Consider the following 26,048-nt stretch of genomic DNA (forward strand, 5'->3'; position numbering starts at 1 on the left):
GAAGCATTCACAGTAGCAGGGGTTGAGGATACAAACCTGAAGTTCACACATTTATAGCTTTATTTAATTTGAACTGATTACTTTGTTTTATTTTTTCCTTTTAATTGTTCCTCTGTGTGTTATATAAAAAAAGTAGTTTCTACAGCAACCAGGTCCTGATTTTGCAGCTAGGGTCAATGCTGCACCTTTTAAGTGATATATTCATTTTGAATGTTTCCCCTATCAGTCTGGAAAATGGACAAGAAATATTGTTTCCAGGTTATAGTATGCCATGTGTGAACGCAGAATTTGGAAGTAATTGTCTATGCTGGAGAACAGTTTCTGTTTTATCAGGTCATCTGATAATGTACTCATTGCTAGGACCTTTGCTGCTGGGACCCCAGGTGATAGGTGCCAACTTATCACTGAGCCTGCATTAATATATCAGCTATCTGCAATCAGTGGGCCATGTTTGTAAAGGATCCTTTAAGGCGGCTAATTATGGGGCTGTCTATTGGAGCAAGTGAGTACCGATTAGCAAGATCTGTGCTTGCTTGCTGTGCCTATACACATTGCTCCCTATATTATTCAGGCAGCTATTTAAATACATTGCCATCGCTTGCACATTCCCTGTTTACACAGGAAAATGTGTGGCTGGTAGATAGGATTGGTAGGTATGTAGGATTTTTTGTCCTGCTCAAAAAATGTGATGAGGAAATGAGCAGTTGTTTTCCTGCTCCTTGGCTGATTGCTAAAACTTTTACATAATCGTCCAAATGAGCACTTCTAAAAAAGTTAGTTGGCAATAATCGGCCCGAGTGAAAAGGCCCTAAGGATCCTGATTTACGGACAGAAAAAGTTGTCATTAATTCAATGGGGTCATCCAAACATCCGTTTTAAAAATTAATTCATTTTTGACCACTGATCTGGACGTTAACTGTTTGTTTTTGCAGAACAAAGGTTCCGGCAGAAGTAACTGGGTCAGTTTGGGGCTGCGTTCACACTACGTATATTTCAGTCAGTATTGCAACCAAAACCAGGAGTGGATTAAAAACACAGAAAGGATCTGTTCACACAATGTTGAAATTGAGTGGATGGCCGCCATATAACAGTAAATAACGGCCATTATTTCAATATAACAACCGTTGTTCTAAAATAACAGCAAACATTTGCCATTAAATGGCGGCCATCCACTCAATTTCATCATTATGTGAACAGATCCTTTCTGTGTTTTTAATCCACTCCTGGTTTTGGTTGCAATACTGACTGAAATATACTGACTGAAATATACGTAGTGTGAACGCAGCCTTAAACAGATGACATATAGATGCACCCTCTGTGTGCTGTCCTTTTTTACTGAAGCCTTGCCTGGTAACTTCTAGGTAGGCTCCTTCCATTGGCCATTCATTACCCTCCTATACTTTTTTGCAAATCTGCAAAAACGGATGGATGCATCACTGAAGCAAAACAGAGGGTTTCTCCTGGATGTTACTGATCCATGTTTCTGAGGTCCCAGAAGAAAAACTGATCTGTGGATGAGGCCTTATAGATGTTCCAAACTTCTCCAGTGTGAGAGCCGTGGTTGTTTTACTGCATATATCAAATGAATTAGCCATACATCGTTTGATGTCCCATAGGTGGCAGTTCCCTATTTCCATTAGAAAGCTTGTTGCATCTGTTTGTATTCTCTCAATTATAGAAAATATTATATAATAATTATTATATTAACTACTAATCTGCAATAGCCATTAATGGAGAAAAATCATGCACTTATGGCCATCTCTTTGATGAAAGTGTTCGGACATAAAATATGCCACTTTGTGTCAATCTTCTGCCCTTTTATAGTTTTTTTTTTTAAAGTTCTAGGGAGAAATTTTTGTGTACCATGATGATTGTGTACCAAAAGTACAAAGAACGTACAAAATATGAATAAAGTATGCTTTTCAAACTAGTCCATAGCCTTTATTAAAGGGGTTAGTTACCCAGGCAAAAAAAAATGGCCATTTTGTTCCAGAAACAGTGTCACTCTTGTCCCCATTTTGGGTTTGGATTTTGCAGCCCGCTTCCATTAAAGTAAATGGAGCTGAATTGTAATACTACGCACAACCTGAGGACAGGGTTGGTGCTGTTTTTGCAAGAATAAAATGATGTACATTTCTATGCAAGAAAGGTTTAGGGTTCTATAATGACTCTTTGAAGTACTCTTTGTGTGCTCTTTATCTTTTATTTAGTAAGTCAGATGACAGATACAATTGCATATACTACTGATATGATAATTTTGCCCATGACGTTCTGTCACATATTTATTCCAAACCTTTTAGTAGATATGCTTACTTGTATAGATTTTATATAGTGTTATTATGTACCATGTTAAGACTAGATGTACTCATTGAAATATCAGTAAGGGCCCACTGACACTGAGTAAAACAGGCAGAAATTCCGAGCGCAACCACCGCCACTGTCTCCTCTTGGAATCCCGCCTGCCTCATTGTCTCAATGTAATGTGTTGTCAATGCTATGAGCGGAGAACACACAGGCACACAACACATTACATTGAGACACTGCGGCAGTCGGGATTTCGAGCAGAGTCCGCGGAGGAGCTTCCGTTCAGAATTTTGGCCTGTTTTACTCTTAAGCAATAAATAATGTATACATTTATTAGTTTTTTTATAGGCTGTGTTTACACATTTTGTTGCGTTTCCAGCTATCTTCTTATGAAAAAAGCAAATTGCCTCTATTTTACCAATTGCGGTAAAGCATCACTGTTTTTGGGCACAATTTTAAAATGTGTGACAACATGGCAAAACCGCAAAGTATGGACACAGCCATATGTGTGCAATTTGCAACATTTTTTAAAAAAAGCTGAGCTGAGCTCCAGGGATAAAAATAATTAATTTACTTTATTATGAACAAAACTCAGCACAAATAGACAGAGAGACATCAAAAAGGCATTTTATCATTGCCCAAACTGATCCTCAACTCTACTCTCTTATGTGCACTACAACTTTATTCACTGACTATGGGGTGGCCGAACATGGTTGAGTGTTGCACTCCGCTATCTCTGGCTGCTCCTTAGACAATGAATAGTGCAGAATCATTCCTATGCGATTTGCAGTTCAACTCAAAACAAATACTTGAGGCCTGGCCCTGGAAATGATTGGGGGTCCCAGAGGACAGACCCCAGCAATCTGACAATTATTACTGTTAAAGCCTGTTAGGCCATGTTCACACACGGTAAAAAAAAAGAAAAATATGGCAGTAATTTTAAAGTGAATGCACCAGCAGGTACATCGCTTTAAGATATTTACATCAATAGACAGGCACGGAGATGCTGGTGCCACAGTCCTTTTTTTGAACCGCAGCCTGGTCTGAAGCACTGGAGGCAGGCCCACCCGCCCCCAGTGTCTTACATTATTCCCTCCCCTCTGTGACTGTGACTCGGCTTTATTAGAATCAATGGAGCTGCATCACAGAGGGGAGGGGTTTCGTAACACTGGGGACTGGGCTGGCAACTGGGAATAAACGCTTGTTTATTGCCATGCTCAGGAACCAGGCTGTGGTTCAAAACAAGGACCGCGGCATCGGCATCCTCACGCCGGTCTATTGATGTAAAAATCTTAAAACCATGTACTTTAAGGTAAAATACCGGTGTAATTTTAAGTTAAAATACGGCTGTATTTTCATTGTAATAATACACTCCATTGAACAGAGAACCTTCGACCCTCCAGTTGTTTAGCTTTGGCTGTCTGGGCATGATGGAATATGTAGTTTTGCAACAGCTGGGGGCCACAGGTTCCCCATCCTTGCCATATAGAATAACAGCTGTAATGATTACGGCTCAGCTCCGGGCTAGAGGAAAGGCTAATTGCCTGAAATGATCTTCGCTAAGGAAGCACATCTGGGTCTTTCTCTCTTCCCACCCTCTGCATCATGAATACTATGCAATAAGGACTAGGCTCAAGACTTGCTGAGTGCTCGACTTCATTTCTTTTTAGCCGATTTCGATACATCTTTTCGCGGTGTGTCTGAAGCACCCCACCAAGCCTACTGTGAGGGCTTATCTTGTTAGTGATCCCATCACTCCTTATTGTGGACTGTACACAATACACTATAATCATTATTGATTCCTGCAGATCCTGTACAACACCCTCCCACCCCCTTTTGATATTGCATTATTTATTGACAGGTCTTGGGTCTGTTTTTATAATCTCATTACTGCTTTTCATTGTAACTACCCATGTGAGAAGGTAAGGCCTAGGTTATTCATGTACAGCAATAATTTGATACAATTTAAATTGTGTGTTAAGACATGATGGGAATTGTAGTTCTACCACTGTTGTAGAGCCACTGGTTGAAGACCTATATATACAACTAACTTGCTTGCCAAAATATTTTTCGTAGATATGGTCTGTACGATATTGTGCCATTGCTGGTGATAAATTGTCATATGGAGAAGAGATTGAACAGACTACAGATGATTCTACACCAAAGGTACGTTTATATGGAATCTTTTTTGTTGTTCCTATTTAATTGGAAAATTATGAATATTATTTGCAATATTTCTTTGTTTCTGACATGTATTTAAATTAAAATCTGACTAGACTAGGACTATCACAGAAGCCTGCAAAAAGTGAAAAACTCTGTATTTAGGTGGTATACTTATTCTTACCCCATTCCTACACCAAAATATACAGTACATTACCTAAATGGAGGAAGTACCATATAGTACCCACAGAGAGCTAATGCCCTAAAGATTTTATATTGAGAAAGTGTAACAATGCTCGTAACTGGGGGTGATAGTACAATTCAAAGTTAAGACAAAGCAAGGCTCTGTGACTCTCAAATACTCAAATCAGGGTAACATGTGAAGGGATGTGGAACCCAAGACAAGAGCATCCCTTTAAGGTTTACAAATGGAACTACACCCAAACATACAGACCTAAGCCATAAGGATATCAAATCCATTACTCTGGAAGAACACAAAAGGAGAAGAGGAAATAGCAGGAAGATTTCTGTATATACAAGAGAAAGTACCCTAAGTACCAATAGGGAGGAAGGGCCCTATAGTACGCACACAGATACAGTAAAGTGCCCTTTAATACACACAGTAAGGAAGTGTCCTTTAGCACACACAATTAAGATCTTCTATATAATACTTATAACTGGAAAATGCAATGAAGTAGTAATAGGGAGGTGGGGACATTATAGTAGCTAGAGTAACATAGTGATCTATATAGCAGCACTTAAACCTGTACGGTCAGTGGCTGGTTTACCTACCTTCACGTGCACTATGCTCTTTATAAAAGATGGTAGGACCATTGTAGAAATGAAGCACTTTAGCCCCTCTGCCGTTTCCTTTTAGACATTGTAAGCTCCTGTGAATCGGGCCCTCTCTCCCCATGTTTGACTTTGTTGGTAAAGGCTATGTTCACACTACGTAAAACTACGGCCGTAGTTCTCGCCGCAGAACTATGGCCGTAGTTTTGCGGGGTGGAAACATAGCTTATCTTCAATGGGATCCCGGCCGGAGCGTACACACATCGTATACGATCCGGCCGGGATCTGTGCGGCGCCGGAAAAAACTGACAGGTCAGTTTTCTGCGGCCGGAATTCAGTGAATTCCGGCCGCAGAAGGACCTGTCAGTTCACACAGTGAAGCGAGCGGCTGCGGCAGCTTCCTTCACTCTGTGCTATGGGAAGCTCTGATGCGGGCGCACGCTGATGCGCCCGCATCAGAGCTCCACAGACGGAAAGATCACCCGGCCGGTACTTAAGTACCGGCCGGGATGATCCGGGCTAAGACTGGCCGTTCCGTGACCCGGCCGGGGTCACAAAACGGCCGGATGTTCACGTAATGTGAACATAGCCTAAGGCTAGGTTCACACTATGTAACTGTGCGGCTGTATTTTTTATGCGGCTGTAAATGTGCGGATGAAACTCCGGCCGTGGGAAAAAATAGACATGCGGCTCAAAACATACGGTCATTTACTTTGAAATCTGGTTCAACTAAAAATAACAAATAAAATCTTAAGAAAGTGATGCAAACACCTCTGGATGCATCTGGGAAAGCAGGGAACACAGTTTACATGAATTGCTATTACCGGGGTTTGCGATCCTCTGCACTAATGCCGATGTCTCTCATGGTTAATCTATTAAAATAATAAAACACATTTTCGTTGTAATAAAGTGCCTTTCGTTGTTCACTAATTAAATTTAAACTAATCCATCATTTTGAAATTAAATATACTGTTAAAATAAATAGATATATAAATAAATGTATATTTATATATATATTTATTTTTTGACAGTATATTTAATTGCACAATGATGTGCAAATGTGTTTTCTTAATTAAATATTAATTAGTACAGGAAGCTCCATAAGCCGTTAATTCATATTGCCGGCAAAAGAGCTTTCTGTACTAATCATCACTTTACTTTAATGAAAACATCAAATGTTTCTTCTAATTATGTTATCACAATAGCATTATTAGAAGAAACATTTAGAATTATATGTGCGCTCAGCTGATTGGCTGATCGGCTGAGCGCACGTATAATGAGCCGGTCCGCAGTACAGTCACTTCATTGTGCTGCGGACCAGCGAAGAGGACACATAGGGGACCCTATGCAGTTTTTTTTTAAATAAATAAATAATTTAAAAAAACCGCATAGGGTCCCCCCTATTTTTATAACCAGCCGGGTTAAAAACCAAACGACAGCAGCCTGGTAAGACCAGGGTGGGAAGAGCCATTGGTTTAGGCCCTCCCCAGCCTAAATCTTACCAGCCTGCTACCGCCCGGTCCAGGAGCGCCAATTTTGACGCTCCGGGACCACTGGCACCCGGCTCTTCCCAGTACCCCTGGTGGCATTGGGTACTGGGGTAATAATAGGGGGTTAGTGTTAGCCATTTTATACCGGCTAACACTAGGCCCCAACTTAGTAATGGATTCCGTCTATTAGACGGCTTCCACTACTAAGTCTATAAAGTAAAGAAATAAAGACAAGACACAAGTTAAAAAAATTTTTTATTCAAATAAAAACACCCCCACACCCCTCATTGACCATTTTATTAAAAAAAAAACATTAAAAAAACGCTGGTCATCGACGTAGTCCACGGAATCCGACGTAATCCACAGAATACCGATATCTGAAAAACAAAAAGGGAGAAACACACAAAAAACACACAAACAGGAGCACAACACCTATCATTGTGAGCGGTGTTGTGCACCTTACAGTATGCAGCATCTTTACAGATCGCTGCTTACAGTCTGGCCCCCAAGGGGTTAAGGGAGGATGTATTGCATCCCCCTTAACCCCTTGGGGGCCAGACTGATGTCAGACTGCACCCATCCCAGCAAGAAAGGGGTTAACTGACCCCCCCTTCCTTGCTGGGAGGGGTGCAGTGCTGGGGAGGGGGTGGGGAGAGCTCTATACTCACCCCGATGTGTCCTCTTCGCTGGTCCGCAGCACAATGAAGTGACTGTACTGCGGACCGGCTCATTATATGTACGCTCAGCCGATCAGCCAATCAGCTGAGCGCACATATAATTCTAAATGTTTCTTCTAATAATGCTATTGTGATAACATAATTAGAAGAAACATTTGATGTTTTCATTAAAGTAAAGTGATGATTAGTACAGAAAGCTCTATTGCCGGCATATGAATTAACGGCTTATGGAGCTTCCTGTACTAATTAATATTTAATTAATAAAACACATTTTCGATTAAATAAATTCAGTTTCGTTGGTCAATAATTTAATTCTAACGAATCCATCATTGTGCAATTAAATATACTGTCAAAAAATAAATATATATATAAATATACATTTATTTATATATCTATTTATTTTAACAGTATATTTAATTGCAAAATGATGGATTTGTTAGAATTAAATTATTGACCAACGAAACTGAATTTATTACAAAGAAAATGTGTTTTATTAATTTAATATATTAACTATTAGAGGCATCGGCATTCGGCATCATTGCCGGCTATTTTTGAAGTACTCCGTACGGACCGCCTGTCAATCCTCAGCCGCATGTCCAGCCGCAAACAATGGTCTTGTTCATTTTTTACGGGTCCGTTTACGATCGGGCCGTAGATTCATACATAGTGTGCACTGTGCAGCCGTATATCCTATACTTTCCAGCGTACGCATGAACCACCAAAAATACCGCCGCACAATTACAGCCGCAAATACAGCCGCACAGTTACATAGTCTGAACCTGGCCCAAATGTGTATCTGTAATGTCTGATTTTGTCTATATACCTAGTGAAGCAAAGATATATATATATATATATATATATATATATATATATATATATATATATTATATATAATAGTCATTATATAAATAAAAATTTTATGAAAATGATTGTATAGTATCCATTGTGAGAAAGCACGTCATAGCACCCATCAGTAGCGGATTATAATAGGTGCGTTTTGGGCGGTAGCCCGGGACCCTGAATTCCTGGGGGGCCCATGACCACACAAAGAGACTTATACTTTCAGTGGTGTATTGTCTCCTGCCTACAGTTCTGCCATGATTTACAAAAAAATGCTGCTTTTTTACTGCAGTTTTGCACAAAACAGGGCATCACGACATTATCTATCCTGTACTCTTAGCACCACCCTAGTGTTACCATAGTTACAGTGGAGTGAGGGGTCCAGGCTTGGTGAACAGCCTGGGGCCTATGGTAAAGTTAATCCGCCCCTGGCACCCATAGTATGGAAGTGCACTACAGTACTCCTAATGTAACTATGTGCACAGCATTATGCCTCCTATGCATCACACTCTTGTTCTGAACACAAAGCTCTCCAGTAATCTTAACTTTCGTCCTTTTATATGCAGGAATCTTTGTCTGGCTTTGTATCATTGAATACATTTTTGCCTTATTCAGTCCCAAGACACTGAATGTTCCCTAAAACTAGGTTGGATAGCGAAGTTACAATATAGCTATGAGCCAAATAAACACCAGCGCTTATAAGATTGCAAAAAGACATATTTACACAGTATCAAACTGTTACAGCTGAGTAGATAACCCTGGTGTGAAATGTATTTAGTGTCATGCTTCTCTTGTTTCCGTCCAAACCTGTAATTCTCTCTAATCAGTGCTTACTGTCTCCTGCAGTATTTGTGGGCAAGATGCATTATTCTCCAAGTGGCAGTCTGTGCATTGTGCAGACATTATAAATAAGTCGACATAAGCATTCAAGAGGCCATTTTTGTGAGAAACACCACAAGCGTTAGACAGTCGCGTTTTAGACTCATTTTTCTTTACAAAATGTGTATAGTATAAAATTGAAAAGAAAACCAGAAGCGGCAACTAATGGAAATCTGCTTCTTTATGATCACATTGTTATTATTATTACTATTATTGTGCCAGCCACTGGATAATGTCCAATGGCTGTTCATGTTTTAAATAAGGCAAATTGTGGTCAGGGCTACAGTGTTCAATGATATAGTCAGTTTACATTTTAAATAAGAATAAAGGTCATTTCCCCATGTTTAGTGTATAAAGGAAGCATTGTTAAACTAAGGCAGAAAGTGTGTCCTTGTGGCTTCTGTCTGGCCAGCATGAGTATAGAATAGCTTAGTATTGCATAAGAAGAGTGGATTTGATTTTCTACTATTCATGTTAACTATTATGCTTCCTCTTTCCTCTATTACATGTATGCAAGTTTATGCAAAATGCAATAAAACATGAATGCAAAAAAAAACAAAAAAAACCCCCCTTCATATGTTATATAGATACTACATTAACCTATGGATGACGGGTGGCATGTAGCACCTGTCACAGGCATTCATTTAAAATACTACACTGGCCATTTGCAGACATTAATACTTCCAGAGGAAGAGATGCACTGGATTGGACTAGCTTTGTTAAAGGGTTTTTCCAGGCAAAACAGACTGCTCTGCACTGCAGTACACAATGAATGGGCCAGAAGCAGTTGGTTCCACTCACTATATAATAGTGTAATTGTAGCTCAGCTTCCGTTCAAGTGAACCAGGTCCTACAAAGTGAATGAAGCTAACTGTGCTGTGTCGCATGCCTCAAGTGGAAAACCACTTTGAGGATCTAGTAGACTTTATCATAGTCCACACCATGTTTTAGCTGTGATAATTTTGTGTACCTACCTCCAATAAAAGAATTTATATTTTTTGTATATATGAGTTGCGGTTTATTTAATGTTGCCCTGATTTTCTTTCCACATGTTTTGTAAGGTTATTGCTGGGCACCACACATGTTTTTAGAGGGTTTCTGCTTTATTTCTTTGTTGGGAATTTATCCTATAACTGTCTATCCATCTAAAAACATGTACCTATTTTTCTTAGTCAATGAAAGAACAACATTTGCAAGAAAAATGGTTCCACGGGAGAATGAGTGAAGGGAGATTCATGGCTGAGCGTCTTCTGCAGGAATACTGTGCGGAGATGGGTGGCAAGGATGGAACATTCTTAGTGAGACAAAGTGAAACTTACCAAGATAATTATACTCTCTCTTTCTGGTATGACCACGACAAATTATGTAGAAGATCATATGACCCTTTTTTTTTCTATGTTAAAAATTCACTGTGTAGCCTCAAGTTAAAGATGGACTAAAATGAAGAAATAAATGCTCACCAACATACTAAACTTCAAGAGCATCCAGTTACTCCTAAGATAATCATGCGTCTTGTTTTAGTTTTTTTCAGCTGATATAGCATACATTGCATAAATTAAAGTCCAATCTTGTGTTTGGTTTTCCAGGAGATCGGGTAGAGTGCAACACTGTCTAATCCGCTCCTGTACAGATGGAGAGTATGTCAAATATTGCCTGACCGACAACTTAACATTCAATAGTATTTATGAACTGATACAACACTACAAAGAGTCCTCGCTGCGCTGTTTAGAATTTGAGCTGAGATTAACAGATGCTGTTCCCAACCCTAATCCACATTTATCCAAGGCGTAAGTAACCTCCACACCTAGACAATGGGGTAACACAAAACATGACTGCTTTTACTTGAGTCAGCACTGGCTCCATGATAAAACGATATGAGCCAGTTTATTTTGAAGGGGTCATTCTTTGTGCTTTACACCTTTCTACTTTATGGGTCTTCTGGTGACATCAATATCCATAGGCCCCATATATAAAAACCTGTGCATTTATCGTGAAAGCAATTGTCGGGTGTTTAATTTGGCATCTGTATAATGATCAGATGGCTGCAGTCATCCAGATTAAGAAACACTCTTTTAGCTAATCCCTGACTGCCATATATCCCTATAAGGTAAATGAAAAGAAGTTGTCCAAAGAAGACAATCTTATTTGAAGCTTTATAAGAGTTTTTCTACTTTATTCTCGACTATAATCTCCCCAAGGCACCCTGGACAGTTTACCTCTATTAAAACGACCTTCCTCTGGACTTCTGGTACTCCTCTATATCGGGTGGTATCCAGTCATCACATGATATGTCATTATGCAGGCTCTAATATAAGTGATGTCATTGTCTTCTTGATCTGCAGCATCACTTTGTCTTTCTTCCCACAGAACTATTCATAATAGCAAATGTGCTGCAATGAAACAAAGTGATGCATGCTACCCAAGCTGCACTTGAACAGCACTTAATACCTTCGTATAGCCCTCTGCATAACAAAGCATGCTGTTGCAGTGGTGTTGAGATTTGCAGTAATTTTGTGAAATTGCAGTAAAATGGTGCAATATTAAAGAGATTATGTAAATCACAGATTATGCACCATTTTTTTTACCTTGAGTTCACAAAATTGTAATAAAAGCCTGGTAGTACAGCAATGATACCAGAACAGCATGCTCTTTCATGCAGAGGGAAGTAGTAGGTATTTAGTGTTCCACAAATATCAGGCTGGGTTCACACACAGCATATTTCAATCAGTATTTTGCAACCTCAACCAGGAGTGGACAGAAAACACAGAAAGGCTCTGTTAACACAATGTTGAAATTGAGTGGATGGCCGCCATATAATGGTAAATAACTGCCATTATTTCAATACAACAGCCGTTGTTTTAAAATAACAGCAGTTTCAAACATCCATAGAGAGAAAACAGACATAGCTTATTTCATATCATACGTCATGGTGTTTGTTCAAGTAAAAAGTGTCCTTTTATCAACTGCAGATTGTATTAAGTGGGCGTGGCCTCAAGGCATTAGCGCCACTTAGCCCTGCTCACAATTACATCATTGGCCACGCCCCCTTGACACCCATTGGTTGGCCGACGTAAAGGGGGTGGGGTCTAGACCTTTCGGCCAGCCTGTTCCAATGTCCAGCGAGGGGGCGGGGACAACGATTCAGTTGTGGGTGGGGCTAAGTGGCGCTAATGCCGCGAGGCCACGCCCACTTAATACAATCTGCAGTTGATAAAAGGACACTTTTTTACTTGAACAAACACCATGACGTATGATATGAAATAAGGTATGAAAAACGCTAAATTTACCCTTTACACCTGTGTAGAAATGTCAGAATGCAAAAAGAAGGTGACAGTGCCACTTTAAGGACGGAGCCACTTTTCGTTTTTGCGTTTTCGTTTTTTCCTCCTTGTGTTTAAAAGGCCATAGCACTTGCATTTTTCTACCTAGAGACCCACATGAGCCCTTATTTTTTGCGCCACTAATTGTACTTTGCAAAGACAGGCTGAATTTTTGCATAAAGTACACTGTGAAACCAGGAGATCAGGAATGTGATTAATTAATAGTTCGGGAGATTACTCACGCGGCAATAGCAAACATGTTTATTTATTTATTTTTATTTAAAACATGGGAAAAGAGGGGTGATTCAAACTTTTATTAGGGGAGGGGGCTTTTTACTAATAAAAACACTTTATATATTTTTTACACTTATACTAGAAGCCCCCCTAGGGGACTTCTAGTATATACACACTGATCTCTCATTGAGATCTTTGCTGTATAGTAATACAGCAAAGATCAATGAGATCGGCACTCGGATGCTTTCGGCTGCTGCAGCCGAAAGCATCCGAGTGCCGAGTCGGGATCAGTGCCATTTTGGAGCTGACATACGGCTGGCATAGACGTGTGGATCGCTCCTCCAGGAAAACGTCCAGGAGGAGCGATCCACCCCACTAGACACCAGGGAAGTGCTGCGTCCTATAATCGGATGCAGCTGTCATCTTTGACAGCTGCATCTGATTACTGTATTAGCGGGCACGGCGATCAGGCCGTGCCCGCTAATAGCCGCGGCCCCGGGCTACACGCGGCGGTTCAGAGCGGGGTCGCCGCGCAGCCCCCGCTCTGAACACCTCTTGCGGACATATGACGTACGGGTAACGTCATATGTCCCTAAGAGGTTAAATGGTGGCCATCCACTCAATTTCAACAGTGTGGGAACAGATCCTTTCTGTGTTTTTAATCCACTCCTGGTTGAGGTTGCAAAATACTGACCAAATACTGACTGAAATATACTGTGTGTGAACCCGGCCTTACAGTGCATGCAATGTGATGAAGAGGCTTGTGGGCGGGGAGGCATGGAAGAGTGAAAACATAGCCTAAGGGTACTATTAGACGGGCCGATGGGGGCCCTATAACAACTGTAAATGAGCGCCGATCGGCTGATCGTTGTCTTTATTACACGGAGCGATAATTGGCAGAATCGGGCAATCGGTGTAATAGTACCCTAAGGCATGGACAGTGTAGCACATAATATTTCTAGTGAGGGTGTTTTTAGTGATCCAACTTGCTAATGGGAATAGCTTAGTAGGTATAGAGGCTGCTGGGGGGATGGAGCCAGAGCAACTGACAATTTGCACAATGAGCAGCACAAGCAGAATTAATGTGGAGATGGAAGAAAGCACCAAAAACACATAACTTTACACGTATTACACAACAGAGTATCGTAGCGATTTGAAATTTGTTTCAATACTGTATGTATGAAGGCACTTTTAAGCAAGAAAACCACAAAGTAGTGAAATATGTTTATCCACATATTGTAGCACTTTTATGACCTTCTAATATGATAACCCCTATAAGAAAATACCCAATTTTGTTTCATAAGATATTGTAATTGCAGGATTCCTGAACTGTAATCATTAAGTTTGAGAAAAATAACTTTGGAAATGTTTTCTCTCTTATAGCTGGTACTATGAAAACCTTAGTCGAGGGGAAGCAGAGGAAATGCTTATGAGAATTCCTCGGGATGGAGCTTTTCTCATACGGACTAGAGAGGAACCTAACTCCTATGCAATTACTTTCAGGTAAGGACAACTTTAACCTCCACCCCCCCTCCGGCAATTAAAACACATTACAAAGATCAATACATTAGCCAAGTTGTGCAGAACTCCCCCAGACAGAACAATGTATATATAGTACTAAGTATGGAGCACAAGGTGTTTGTTCAAAATATATCTGTGGGTTCTAGTTGCTAACTATAAACCTATAGAAAACTGAACCTCAAATTATTCACAAAAATAGAAAAATAATAAAAACACATAATCAAGACAGCACATAGAAACAATAAATCAAGACTGGAAGAGTTAATAAAAACAATGAACATACAAACAGGGGGGTACTGCAGGTGGACTTATGGGAGTGTAAACATAGATACAAGGAAATCCTGCTATGACAGGTATAAATATTGTAGCTAACCCATAAAGGTCTCTCACAGAGGAGACCGGTGATGCAATGTTAAGTAATAGCAAGAATACATTACCAAAGTAAAGGGAATGAGACCGTCCACTGGCTGCCCCTGCCCCAAAGTACGTTTCGGCAATTGCCTTTATCAAGGGCCCCGCCCCTGCCCCATCCCGGCCAAAACGTACGTCGGGGAGGGGGCAGCCGGTGGACGGTCTCATTTCCTTTACTTTGGTAATGTATTCTTGCTTGCAACCATCTTGCTTCAAGTTTGCAACCATTTTATTGCTCCATTGCAATTAAAATCCCACAAATCTTTGAAAGTAATCTTGATTTTAAAAAAGTCTTACTATTTTGTATATACAGCTGCCAATCTACAGATTCTTTGGAGCATAAGTAAAGGGCCTTTTACACAAGCTGATTATCAGCCAGGAAAATTGCTAGAAACGTTCCTGTAGCCGATAATTGACCTACACTATCGTTGAAAAGTTTGGGTTTCCCCCTAAAAATTTTGTGTTTTCCATGAAAAGTCCCACTTATTCACCACCATAATGAAATAAATAGAAAATAGAGTCAAGACATTGACAAGGTTAGAAATAAGGATTTGTATTTGAAATAACATTTCATCAAACATGTTTTTTCATCAAACTTTGCTTTCGTCAAAGAATCCACCTTTTGCAGCAATTACAGCATTGCACACCTTTGGCATTCTAGCTATTAATCTGTTGAGGTAAGCTGGAGAAATTGCACCCCACGCTTCTAGAAGCAGCTCCCACAAGTTAGATTGGTTTGATGGGCACTTCTGGCGTACCATACGGTCAAGCTGCTCCCACAACAGCTCAATGGGGTTCAGATCTGGTGACTGTGCTGGCCACTCCATTACCGATACAATACCAACTGCCTGCTTCTGCTGTGAATAGTTCTTGCACAATTTGGAGGTGTGTTTAGGGTCATTGTCCTGTTGTAGTATAAAATTGGCTCCAATCAAGCGCTGTCAACTGGGTATGGCATGGCGTTGCAAAATTGAGTGATAGCCTTCCTTATTCAGAATCCCTTTTACCCTGTACAAATCTCCCACCTTACCAGCACCAAAGCAACCCCAGACCATCACATTACCTCCGCCATGCTTAACAGATGGCGTCAGGCATTCTTCCAGCATCTTTTCATTTGTTCTGCGTCTCACAAACGTTCATCTTTGTGATCCAAACACCTCAAACTTGGATTCATCCGTCCACAACACTTTTTTCCAGTCTTCCTCTGTCCAATGTCTGTGTTCTTTTGCCCATCTTAATCTTTTTTCTTTTATTGGCCAGTCTCAGATATGGATTTTTCTTTGCCACTTTGCCCTGAAGCCCAAAATCCCACAGCCGCCTCTTCACTGTAGATGTTGACACTGGTGTTTTGCGGGTACTATTTAATGAAGATGCCAGTTGGGGACCTGTGAGGCGTCTGTTTCTCAAACTAGAGACTCTAATGTGCTTATCTTCTTGCTTAGTTGTGCAACGCGGCCTCCCACTTCTTTTTCTACTCTGGTTAGAGCCTGTTTGTGCTGTCCTCTGAAGGGAGTAGTACACACCGTTGTAGGAAATCTTCAATTTCTTAGCAATTTCTTGCATGGAATAGCCTTTATTTTTAAGAGCAAGAATAGACTGTCGAGTTTCAGATGAAAGTTCTCTTTTTCTGGCCATTTTGAGCGTTTAATTGACCCCACAAATGTGATGCTCCAGAAACACAATCTGCTCAAAGGAAGGTCAGTTTTGTAGCTTCTGTAATGAGCTAGACTGTTTTCAGATGTGTGAACATGATTGCACAAGGGTTTTCTAATCATCAATTAGCCTTCTGAGCCAATGAGCAAACACATTGTACCATTAGAACACTGGAGTGATAGTTGCTGGAAATGGGCCTCTATACACCTATGTAGATATTGTACCAAAAAACAGACATTTGCAGCTAGAATAGTCATTTACCACATTAGCAATGTATAGAGTGTATTTGTTTAAAGTTAGGACTAGTTTAAAGTTATCTTAATTGAAAAGTACAGTGCTTTTCCTTCAAAAATAAGGACATTTCAATGTGACCCCAAACTTTTGAACGTTAGTGTAGCTACGATATTTATACCTTTCATAGCAGAATTTCCTTGTATCTATGTTTACACTCCCATAAATCCACCTGCAGTACCCCCCCCGTTTGTATGTTCGTTGTTTTAAATATCTCTTCCAGTCTTGATTCATTGTTTTTATGTACTGTCTTGATTATGTGTTTTTATTAATTAAAATTTTTCTATTTTTGTGAATAATTTGAGGATCAGTGATTTTTTTATAGGTTTACACATTAAAGGGAACCTGTCACCCCTCGTGCCGGGGTGACAGGCTCCCGACACCCCGTTAGAGCCCCATATACTTACCTAATCCCGCCGGGTCCCGCTTCTGGAGGTGGTCGGGTGACTGAGATCTCAGCCGCTGCAGCCCGGCGCGCGCGCTGAGAGATGAGTTCAACACCCATAGAGAATGACAGGAGAGTCCAGCGCTCCGTCATTCTCTATGAGCGTTGGACTCATCTCTCAGCGCGCGCGCCGGGCTGCAGCGGCTGAGATCTCCGTCACCCGACCACCTCCAGAAGCGGGACCCGGCGGGATTAGGTGAGTATATGGGGCTCTAACGGGGGTCGGGAGCCTGTCACCCCGGCACGGGGGGTGACAGGTTCCCTTTAAAAAGACGTATACCTTGTAATGTGCTTTAATTACCGTCCTGGCCCCTTCCCCTATGCAACCCCTTCACTTATGTGATCACTGTTAACCACAGAATCATCAGCCATCACCATCTTGTGATAAATCTCTCTGTGTAAAGGAATCATTACGCTACCTACAGCTGGAATTAATGATCATAATTGTTCATTTTGGCCTTAGGTAGTGTTATACAATGGCCGTTTGACGTTAAACAATGGCTTTAGGCTGCATTCACAAGTCCCGTAAATTTCGGGCCCTACAGACACGGAAGTCCTGTCATAAAATGTTTCCCGCCCAGCATGATGTATCAATATCATGCCGGCAGCGGGAAAACTCTTTGAATCTTCACTGCACTGTAGTGAACTTGCGTCTCTGTCACTACAGTGCCACGGTGGTTCAAAGAATTTCCCCACCCAGCATGATATTGATACATGCTGGGTGGGGAAACATTCCCTGACAGGGCTTCCCCCTTTGTATGGCCTGTAAATTACAAGACGTGTGAATGCAGCCTTAGGCCATGTTTATACAACTTATATTTTTGTAAATGTACGGCCGTTGCTGCCGATTGCAACAACGTCCGTGATTAATACAAAAATATACGTTACCTTGGCGGCTATGGAATCCTGGCCAGAGCGTCTACACATAGTAAACACTCCGGTCGGGATCTCTAGCGGTCCCGTAGAAAACTGACATGTCAGCTATTCAATGAAAACCCTGTCAGTGCACACTATGGAGCGGGGAATTTTGATGCGGGTGCGCATGGATGCGCCCGCATCAGAAATCAGCGGCGCTAAAGATCATCCAGCCGGTACTGCAGTACCTCCTGACTTCGTGAACACCCGGCCGTTCCGTGACCGGCCGGGTGATCTTTCCGGCCGCGGAGCTCTGATGCGGGCGCATCAGCATGCGCCCGCATCAGAGCTTCCCATAACCCACAGTGAAGCGAGCCGCTTTCTTCACTGTGTGAACTGACAGGTCTTTCTGCGGCCGGAATTCACTGAATTCCGGCCTCAGAAAACTGACATGTCAGTTTTTTCCGGCGCCGCATGGGATCCTGGCCGGTGCGTATACGATGTGTGTATGCTCCGGCCGGGATCCCATTGCAAATAAGGCTATGTTCAACTCCACAAAACTACGGCTGTAGTTCTGCGGCGAGAACTACGGCCGTAGTTTTAGGTAGTGTGAACATAGCCTTAAACTGCAAACCCAGTCATCATACGTTTGTGACAACTACAAGTTCTTATGTGTACACCTAACAAAAAACAAAAGGGGCTGACATGTAACTACTTTCTAGGCATTTAATTAGTAAAACACCATACAAGGAATCACTGTAAAATAAGATTGCATTCACACATTCTGTAAATGCAGACAATGTGATAAAGAATGGAGTTTGGCATTCCCATCGTCATGATTCATTATGATGCCAGGAGCTCCAAAACGGTTTAAATCTTCCTGTTACTGTATTGCATGCCAGTGCAGTAGCGCAAATATTTAAATCGGGGATAATTTAGCAGTAAAAAAACCAAACATTTTTATAATTCGGCCTCATGCTTTATGCATAAAGTGAATTATAATGTCTATATTTGTTGTCTTTTTTAGGGCAGAGGGAAAAATTAAGCACTGCAAAATCCATAAAGACGGCCGTCTGTTTGTTCTTGGGACTTCTGCCTATTTTGAGAATTTGGTGGAGTTGGTTAATTATTATGAGAAGCATGCTCTGTACAGAAAAATTAAGCTACGATACCCGGTGACAGAAGAGCTACTGGAAAGACTGAACGCTGTATGCATTATCTGATTTATCTTGTTTATCATGCATTTCCATAGCCAACCTCAAAATAGATCTAAACCCTTGAAAGCATATACATGTATCTGGATACACCTACAGAAATAACTTTATATGCAAAATATAAAATAATAACTAATGCGATTTACCTTGGTAAGATTACAGCATTTCCACAAAAAGGGAGCAGTCACTATTGCTGTATAAATGCACATATAACATAACATAAGATTTGATCCAAGAGATTCAGTATAAGTCTAAGTTCAAACACCATAAAATAAAAGAAAAATACAACCATAATTTTAAGGCGGCGTCTCCCAGCGGTTAGCCAATCAGTGCACTGCGGCGGGGCAGCACACTGATTGGCTAAATGCCGGGAGCCCCAATGCAAGCTGGAGTGGGGACCCGGTACAGTATGTTCCCTGGGCTCGGGCATTAATAGCGCTGAGATAGACATAATGTCAGCGGGATGACAAATAGAGATGAGCGGACCGTCAGACTTTTGGTCCGACGGCATCGACGCTCTCTCATCATGCCTTTGATCCCGGCCGCATAGTTGCGATCCCGCGAATATGCGGCCAGGATATTCCAGGGAATTCAACAGCGATTCCCTGGAATATCCTGGCCGCATATTCCCGTGAGCCCAACTATGCGGCCGGGATCAAAGGCATGATGAGAGAGCGAACTGCTTTTGGACCAAAAGTCTGCGCAGTTCGCTCATTTCTAATGACAATCCCGCTGTGAGTATGTCAGCCCATTAAAGTGAATGGACAAGTATTCGCAGTGGATTCCTCTGCGAATTCACAACAAGAAATCCGCTGCGGATAGGTTATGTGTGAAGCTACCCTAGCAGTTTGAAATGCTGGAAAAAAACCTTTAAAGAAGAAGTCAGGTAAAAAATTTTATTAAAGTATTGTATTGTGCCCCAAAAGTTATACAAATCACCAATATACATTTATTACTGGAAATGCACGCAAAGTGCTTTTTCCCCTGCACTTACTACTGCACCAAGGCTTCACTTCCTGGATAAAATGTTGATGTCACGACCAGACTCCCAGAGCTGTGCGGGCTGTGGCTGCTGGAGAGGATGATGGCAGGGGGACACTGAGGGACACAGGGCACTGGAGGGACACTGAGTATCCCTCTGCCAACATCCTCTCCAGCAGCCACAGCCCGCACAGCTCTGGGAGTCGGGTCATGACTAGGGATGAGCGAACTATCGGCTTCTGATTCCCGCTGTCTACCCGCTCCATGGAGAGGGTGGATACAGGCTAAGGACCGCCTAGAAAACTGGGATAGAGCCTATGGCTATTGCTGTATCCCAGTTTTCCAGGCGGTCCTCAGGCTGTATCCAACCTCTCCACAGAGCGGGCAGACAGCGGGAATCAGAAGCCGATAGTTCAGGTTCATACGAACCCGAACCTCGGCCGGTTCGCTCATCCCTAGTCGTGACATCACCATGTTATCCAGGAAGTGAAGCCTTGATGCAGTAGTAAGTGCAGGGAAAAAAGCACTTTATAAGCATTTCCCGTAATAAGTGTATATTGGTGGTTTGTATAACTTTTGGGGGACAATACAATACTTTAATAAAAAAATTTGCTGGACTTCTCTTTTAAATGGGCAGTCGTCCCAGCTGCAACCAGTGAATGACGGAGGGAGCATTTTTGAGTACAATTCGGAACCTCCAATAACTTAGAGCATCTGATATAACATTAAGACATCTGATTTAATAAAATTCTACATTATTTGATGTTTCTTCTAATTTAGGAAAAGGATATGGGCTCCATTTATGGTGGAAATTATGTGGATCCCAATGAAATCACTCCAGCCATGGTAAGCAAACATTGACATTGTAATCAGCTAAAAATATAATATATCACAAGCTGCCTACAGTACAGAGTGGACTGAATTTTGAACATGATGCTTCCTTTGAAAAAGTAAACAGAAGCGGATCCAATACTGAAACTTGGAATACACCATAAACATCAGCCATTCAGAGTGGGAATCATGTACCACTAAGTTGTGTAACTAAGAAGATTTCCTTGTAGACAGGCAGGGAAACTAACAGACTTTTTTAGCTACACCCTCTTATTGGTAACGTACAGGCAGTATAAGGATATTATTACATGGGGCTGTTTTTCTGTGATTACAATATTGCAACAAAAAAGTCTTTAAAATAACTTATGTAAATACAGTATACTATAAAAGGGGTGAGATGGAGTGGAGTAACGTGACTGCAGAATCAGACATCACAGGGCTTGTATGCAAGGGAACTGCATATTTTCAATAAAAACTTTCACAAAAGACTATTCCAAAGTTGCTTAGTTTTATATATACATAAATGTTATCAAAGGGTAGTTTGAAATGAGTACTTTTTTTTTTTTTTTACCATAAATCATGTCTGAAGCCTGTGCTGTCTCTTCTGGTTTCTACACAAAAAAATTACCCACCAGAGTTTGCTTAGGCAGTCGTAAAGACATTAAAGAGAACATGTCACCATTCCTAATCTGTCTGTGTTAGTAAAGGCCGCCCTGTGGACTCCACTTGAAGTTCCCCCTGTCCCATAGACTATATTCTCAAATGAAATCAGCCATCTGCCCAAACAATTGATTTGGTAATTCTTTGGGCAGACAGTGGACTTCGTTTGAGAATATGATTGAGTCTATGGGACAGGTGGAACTTCAAACGAAGTCCACAGGGCAGCCTCTGCTTGAAACTCCGCTGAATATTCCGTAGTGGGAATATACCCTTATTCAGGAACATCTATTCTTATAACTCTGTGCTGGCTTGTTATTCTTACTAAAACTGTATGATTCAAAAACCAACTGGATGTTACCCGTTGGGGGCCTGTCACAATACTGTCTTGCACTGTCAGCTCTGATTGGATAGTACTAAACAGTGTAGGGACATCCCCGAAAAGTAACATCCGGTTGGGCTGTACATTGCTAGTACCAGAGGAATGAGATAACACAGAGCTATAAAGATAGGTGATCCACACTCTAGTGACATGTCTGTTTTGGTAAACACTTGTGTTCCCCATAAACTAACACTTGTGGAGCATTTTTTCTTATAACTCTGCATTATGCTATTATGTTTATCTTGGAAATGTTCAGATAAATTGACAATTAAAGGGGTTATCCAGCGCTACAAAAACATGGCCACTTTCTTCCAGAGACAGCCCCACTCTTGTCTCCAACTTGGGCAGGTTTTTCTGCTCAGTTTTATTGAAATGAATGGAGCTTAATTGCAAACTGCACCTAAACTGGAGACAAGAGTCGTGTTGTCTCTGAAAGAAAGTGACCATGTTTTTGTAGCGTTGGATAACCTGTTTAAGACTAACCATTCTGTCAAAAAGTACAATCTGACCTGACAGTCTAAAGGTGCCCATGCAACTTTAATAGCTGTCAGGCCAGCGTTTGTTTGGGTGACAGCTATCTCTACCTTTCAAATTAAAATTTGGCTAGGCTGAGCGATCATACATTGTGAATGGGGAGATGCAGAGGCAGATCAGACAGTTGAAATTCACTATGCCCAATCATCATCTCTTAGGGGAGAGTTGGAAGGCCTCCATACACATTAGACAGCCAGCCAGTCCTGACAAAATCTGTGAGTTTGGCAGATTTTTTTTTACTTATATGAATGGGGGTCTTTAGGGTGCTCTTCCACATAATGTTAGTGATCTGTTAGTGAGTGCTAACTGTGTCCACTACTGCCTGTGTAAGGCCACTGTTAGCTGTGTTGGACTTCATCCTATTGACAAAGGAAATTATTGTTTTAAAAAGAGTCATGAGAATTGATGGTCTATTAGTTGCATCCTACCTCTTAAAGGAAAAGTGGCCATTTGAAAAATTCTACAGCTGGCAGGGGCAGGGGGGAACATAACAAACAATCACCTGGATCCCTGCCGGAAGGCATTTTCCCCTGACATCACGACTCTGGATGGACTGCACGCTCAGCCAATCAAAGACTGCATTGGTGTCCCGCCCCAGTCACTGACTGACTGACTGACTGACTGAGTGGCCAGTCCATCAATTGCGTCGTAACGTTGGAGGTGCAGGAGATCCCGGAGCAGCAATCCAAAGCAGCTACAGCAAAGGCGAGGTAAGTTGTGATAATATATGTTCCCCCCAGCGGGATGGAAGATTCTTCTCCTTTAGTCATTACTCTATGACATGTTAGAGGAGCACTTAAGGTGGAATGCTTCTTCCAAGATGTATATACACATATGTATAGACTGTTGACCCTGTATGCTACTTCTGCTTCCACACTGACATTTATTTTACGTACTTCAAGCCACAAGGAACAGTCAGAGCTTTATACAACTACACGGCTACAAGACCTGATGAGCTGAGCTTCTGCACGGGCGCCTTAATTCACAACGTTGTTAAAGTCTATGATGGATGGCAAGTATCAGTTATTATTTCATCCACAAATGGCTTTAAATTTGAGATGTTTAAGGATGTTCCAATGAGGCTTGTGCTACCTAAGAGGAAAGGTACATACAGCCTGAAAATATGGGAGTAGGAGATGTAACTCTATGATAACCCCTTCAGGAGTTTTAATGGAAGCCTACTTGGTTGTAACCCAGCTTTCCAAAGTCTACCTATGAACTAAAAAAGCTGATAGGAAACGGGGAAAGTGCAAGTCAGACTTTAGACTTATAGCTTATGTTTATTGAAAAATGCTTGTCCAAGTGACGTTACAAAGCGGATCTGTGTTGGAACATATAATTAATTATACTTATTAGTTACAAGTTTACATCTACTATCTCTGAATTTTATATAATACATATTTATTAGTAAAAAGATGTATCTTTCATTTTGCAGGTGGACAGGAGACTATGGAGATAAGATACAGCATTATTTTCCATCAAACTATGTCGAGGACATATCAATGAATAAGGAGGGATTTACAAATCAAGTAAGATATTCTGGTTTCCCGGCTGGATGGCCACATTTACTTTTTAATTAACTATGCATTTTATTATTCTAAAACATTCTTGTTCCTAGGGGGCAGTGATACCGCAGTTATATTCTCGTACATGGGGTGTAGTGATATAGTAGATATATTCTTATAGAAAGTATCTAGTCTTATAATGGTTATATTCTTTTACCTGGAGGGCAGTATTATAGTAGTTATAGCTCACACACAATAGAGAAACAATCAGTTGGCATATAAGTTTAATGGACTGGACAAGAAATACCTGTGCTGGAGGTGCTCCTGGTAAAGACAAATTGGCAAAGCATATTTGTAGAACAAAGACAACAGGGCACTCACCCCTACTGCCGGCTTGAGACTCTTTATTCAGCGTTTTACATCCGAAAGGAAGAGGGAGGTTAGGTGGACTCGTGGAGTCCTCGGCAGGAAGAAGTGCCAGTGTGTGTGAAATGGCTGTATGCGCCTGCGAGTTTACCTGTCCTCCCACTCCCTTTCTGGTGTGAAACTCTGAATAAAGAGCCTCAAACCTGCAGTATCGGTGAGTGCCGCGTTGTCTTTGTTCTTCAAATATTATGCTATAATAGTTATATTCTTGTACAGAGGGTGTATTTATACTCTTTTACACGGGGTGGGGGGTGGGAATGTAATAGTCCCTCATGTCATCCTGAAATCAATATTAATTGATTTTTGGATGACCATTGTAAGTTGGTACTATTGTATCTTGAGTCCAGAACTCTATGGGAAACCAATACTGGGCTCTGAAGCCCCCAGCCTGTCATCCAGAAATACAAAACAATGAATCTAAGATAAAAGTGAGCAGATAACCAAACAGATAGGAAAAAAGAAAGTATATATTACATATTAAACTGAGAAAGCGCTACTGCAGGCTGTAAATCTCATTTTTAGCGACGATAGGAGTTTTTTCAGGGTTCTGAACAGTAGATACTTGCAGCAGAAAAATAAAATGGTGCCACCCCGCCCTCACCTGGTATACAAAGTAGCAGCTCAACCTGACACAGGTAGAGAGGTGCTAGTCATGATGTAGGTGGGGAAGTCTGTGGTATGCTAAGTATAGTTATAAGATACAGTGTCCATAAAAAAAACACTATATGTTGAAAATATTGTAACCTAACGCCATTGTGAATTACGGGACCACTGTAAATATATTCTTAAACATAAAGCAAATTATTGCAGTAGTTTTAGGCTTGAAATATGTGGGTTGATGTTCTTTAATTAAATTTACATTCTTGCCAACTTCTTATATTTCACAGATTATCGAAGACAATCCCTTGGGGGCTATGTGTAGAGGTATCCTGGATCTCGGGACATATGAAATCAGTAAGTGTGTGGAAAACACAGACATTTGTACTTAGGAATAAGAATGTAAATATAACTAAAGGGGCTATCAAGCTTGGACAACTCCTCTTCTAATGACAGGTCGCGTACGAACCAGGTGAATAGAGGGCTCCACTACTTAAAGAGAACCAATCAGTATGATCCCAGCTGAACCAAATAGAGCTCCTACGCAGCTCCCCTACTATATCTGCATTGTCTTCAGCAGTATATTTAGGAACAACTTTTATTCCAGCGCACAAGGCAGGGAGAGAGGCAAGAACTAGTCATTTGGGCAGAGACCAGGCTGTAACTAGTCACGGCTCTCTGCCTGTCAGCGCACTCTGCGGAGATCATTGACAGACAGAAAGACCTGTTGGTAGCCTCTCTGCCAGGCAATTATCCCTGCAAAGTGGAATAAAAGACATTTTTCCTTTATATACAGATTCCACTGAAGACAACAGAGATATGATGGGGGAGCTAAGTAGGAGTTCTGTTTGGTGCAGCTGGTAGCTACACCATCACGACCATTACAATCTACTGCTGCTACCATGATAATCCAGGGTTACGTGTATCTATATACTATCTGGCTTAAACAGAGTCTGTTATATGTGTGGATACGGATATGAAGGGTGATTTGGATCCACAAAATATTATCATGAAAACATGAAATCATGATATCATGAAATCAGTTAGGG

At 41.2% G+C, this 26,048-nt stretch overlaps 1 protein-coding gene across 4 annotated transcripts in view; it reads left to right on the top strand.

Moving 5' to 3' along the window:
• Positions 1–26,048, top strand: part of PLCG2 (phospholipase C gamma 2) — a 132,223-nt gene that overhangs the window by 79,941 nt on the left and 26,234 nt on the right. For all 4 annotated transcript variants that reach the window (XR_011362581.1, XM_069966155.1, XM_069966156.1 and 1 more), the window contains exons 16-24: positions 4,381–4,470; positions 10,315–10,487; positions 10,729–10,929; positions 14,080–14,199; positions 18,900–19,080; positions 20,848–20,913; positions 23,374–23,483; positions 23,907–24,000; positions 25,290–25,356. Coding sequence is in view for 3 of the 4 variants with exons in the window: in XM_069966155.1 (XP_069822256.1) it covers positions 4,381–4,470; positions 10,315–10,487; positions 10,729–10,929; positions 14,080–14,199; positions 18,900–19,080; positions 20,848–20,913; positions 23,374–23,483; positions 23,907–24,000; positions 25,290–25,356 (1,102 nt within the window). In the remaining variant the exon portion in view is untranslated. The remainder of the gene's footprint in view (positions 1–4,380; positions 4,471–10,314; positions 10,488–10,728; positions 10,930–14,079; positions 14,200–18,899; positions 19,081–20,847; positions 20,914–23,373; positions 23,484–23,906; positions 24,001–25,289; positions 25,357–26,048) is intronic.

The sequence above is a fragment of the Dendropsophus ebraccatus genome, chromosome 4 (genome assembly GCF_027789765.1).
Source record: "Dendropsophus ebraccatus isolate aDenEbr1 chromosome 4, aDenEbr1.pat, whole genome shotgun sequence".
Lineage (NCBI taxonomy): Eukaryota > Metazoa > Chordata > Amphibia > Anura > Hylidae > Dendropsophus > Dendropsophus ebraccatus.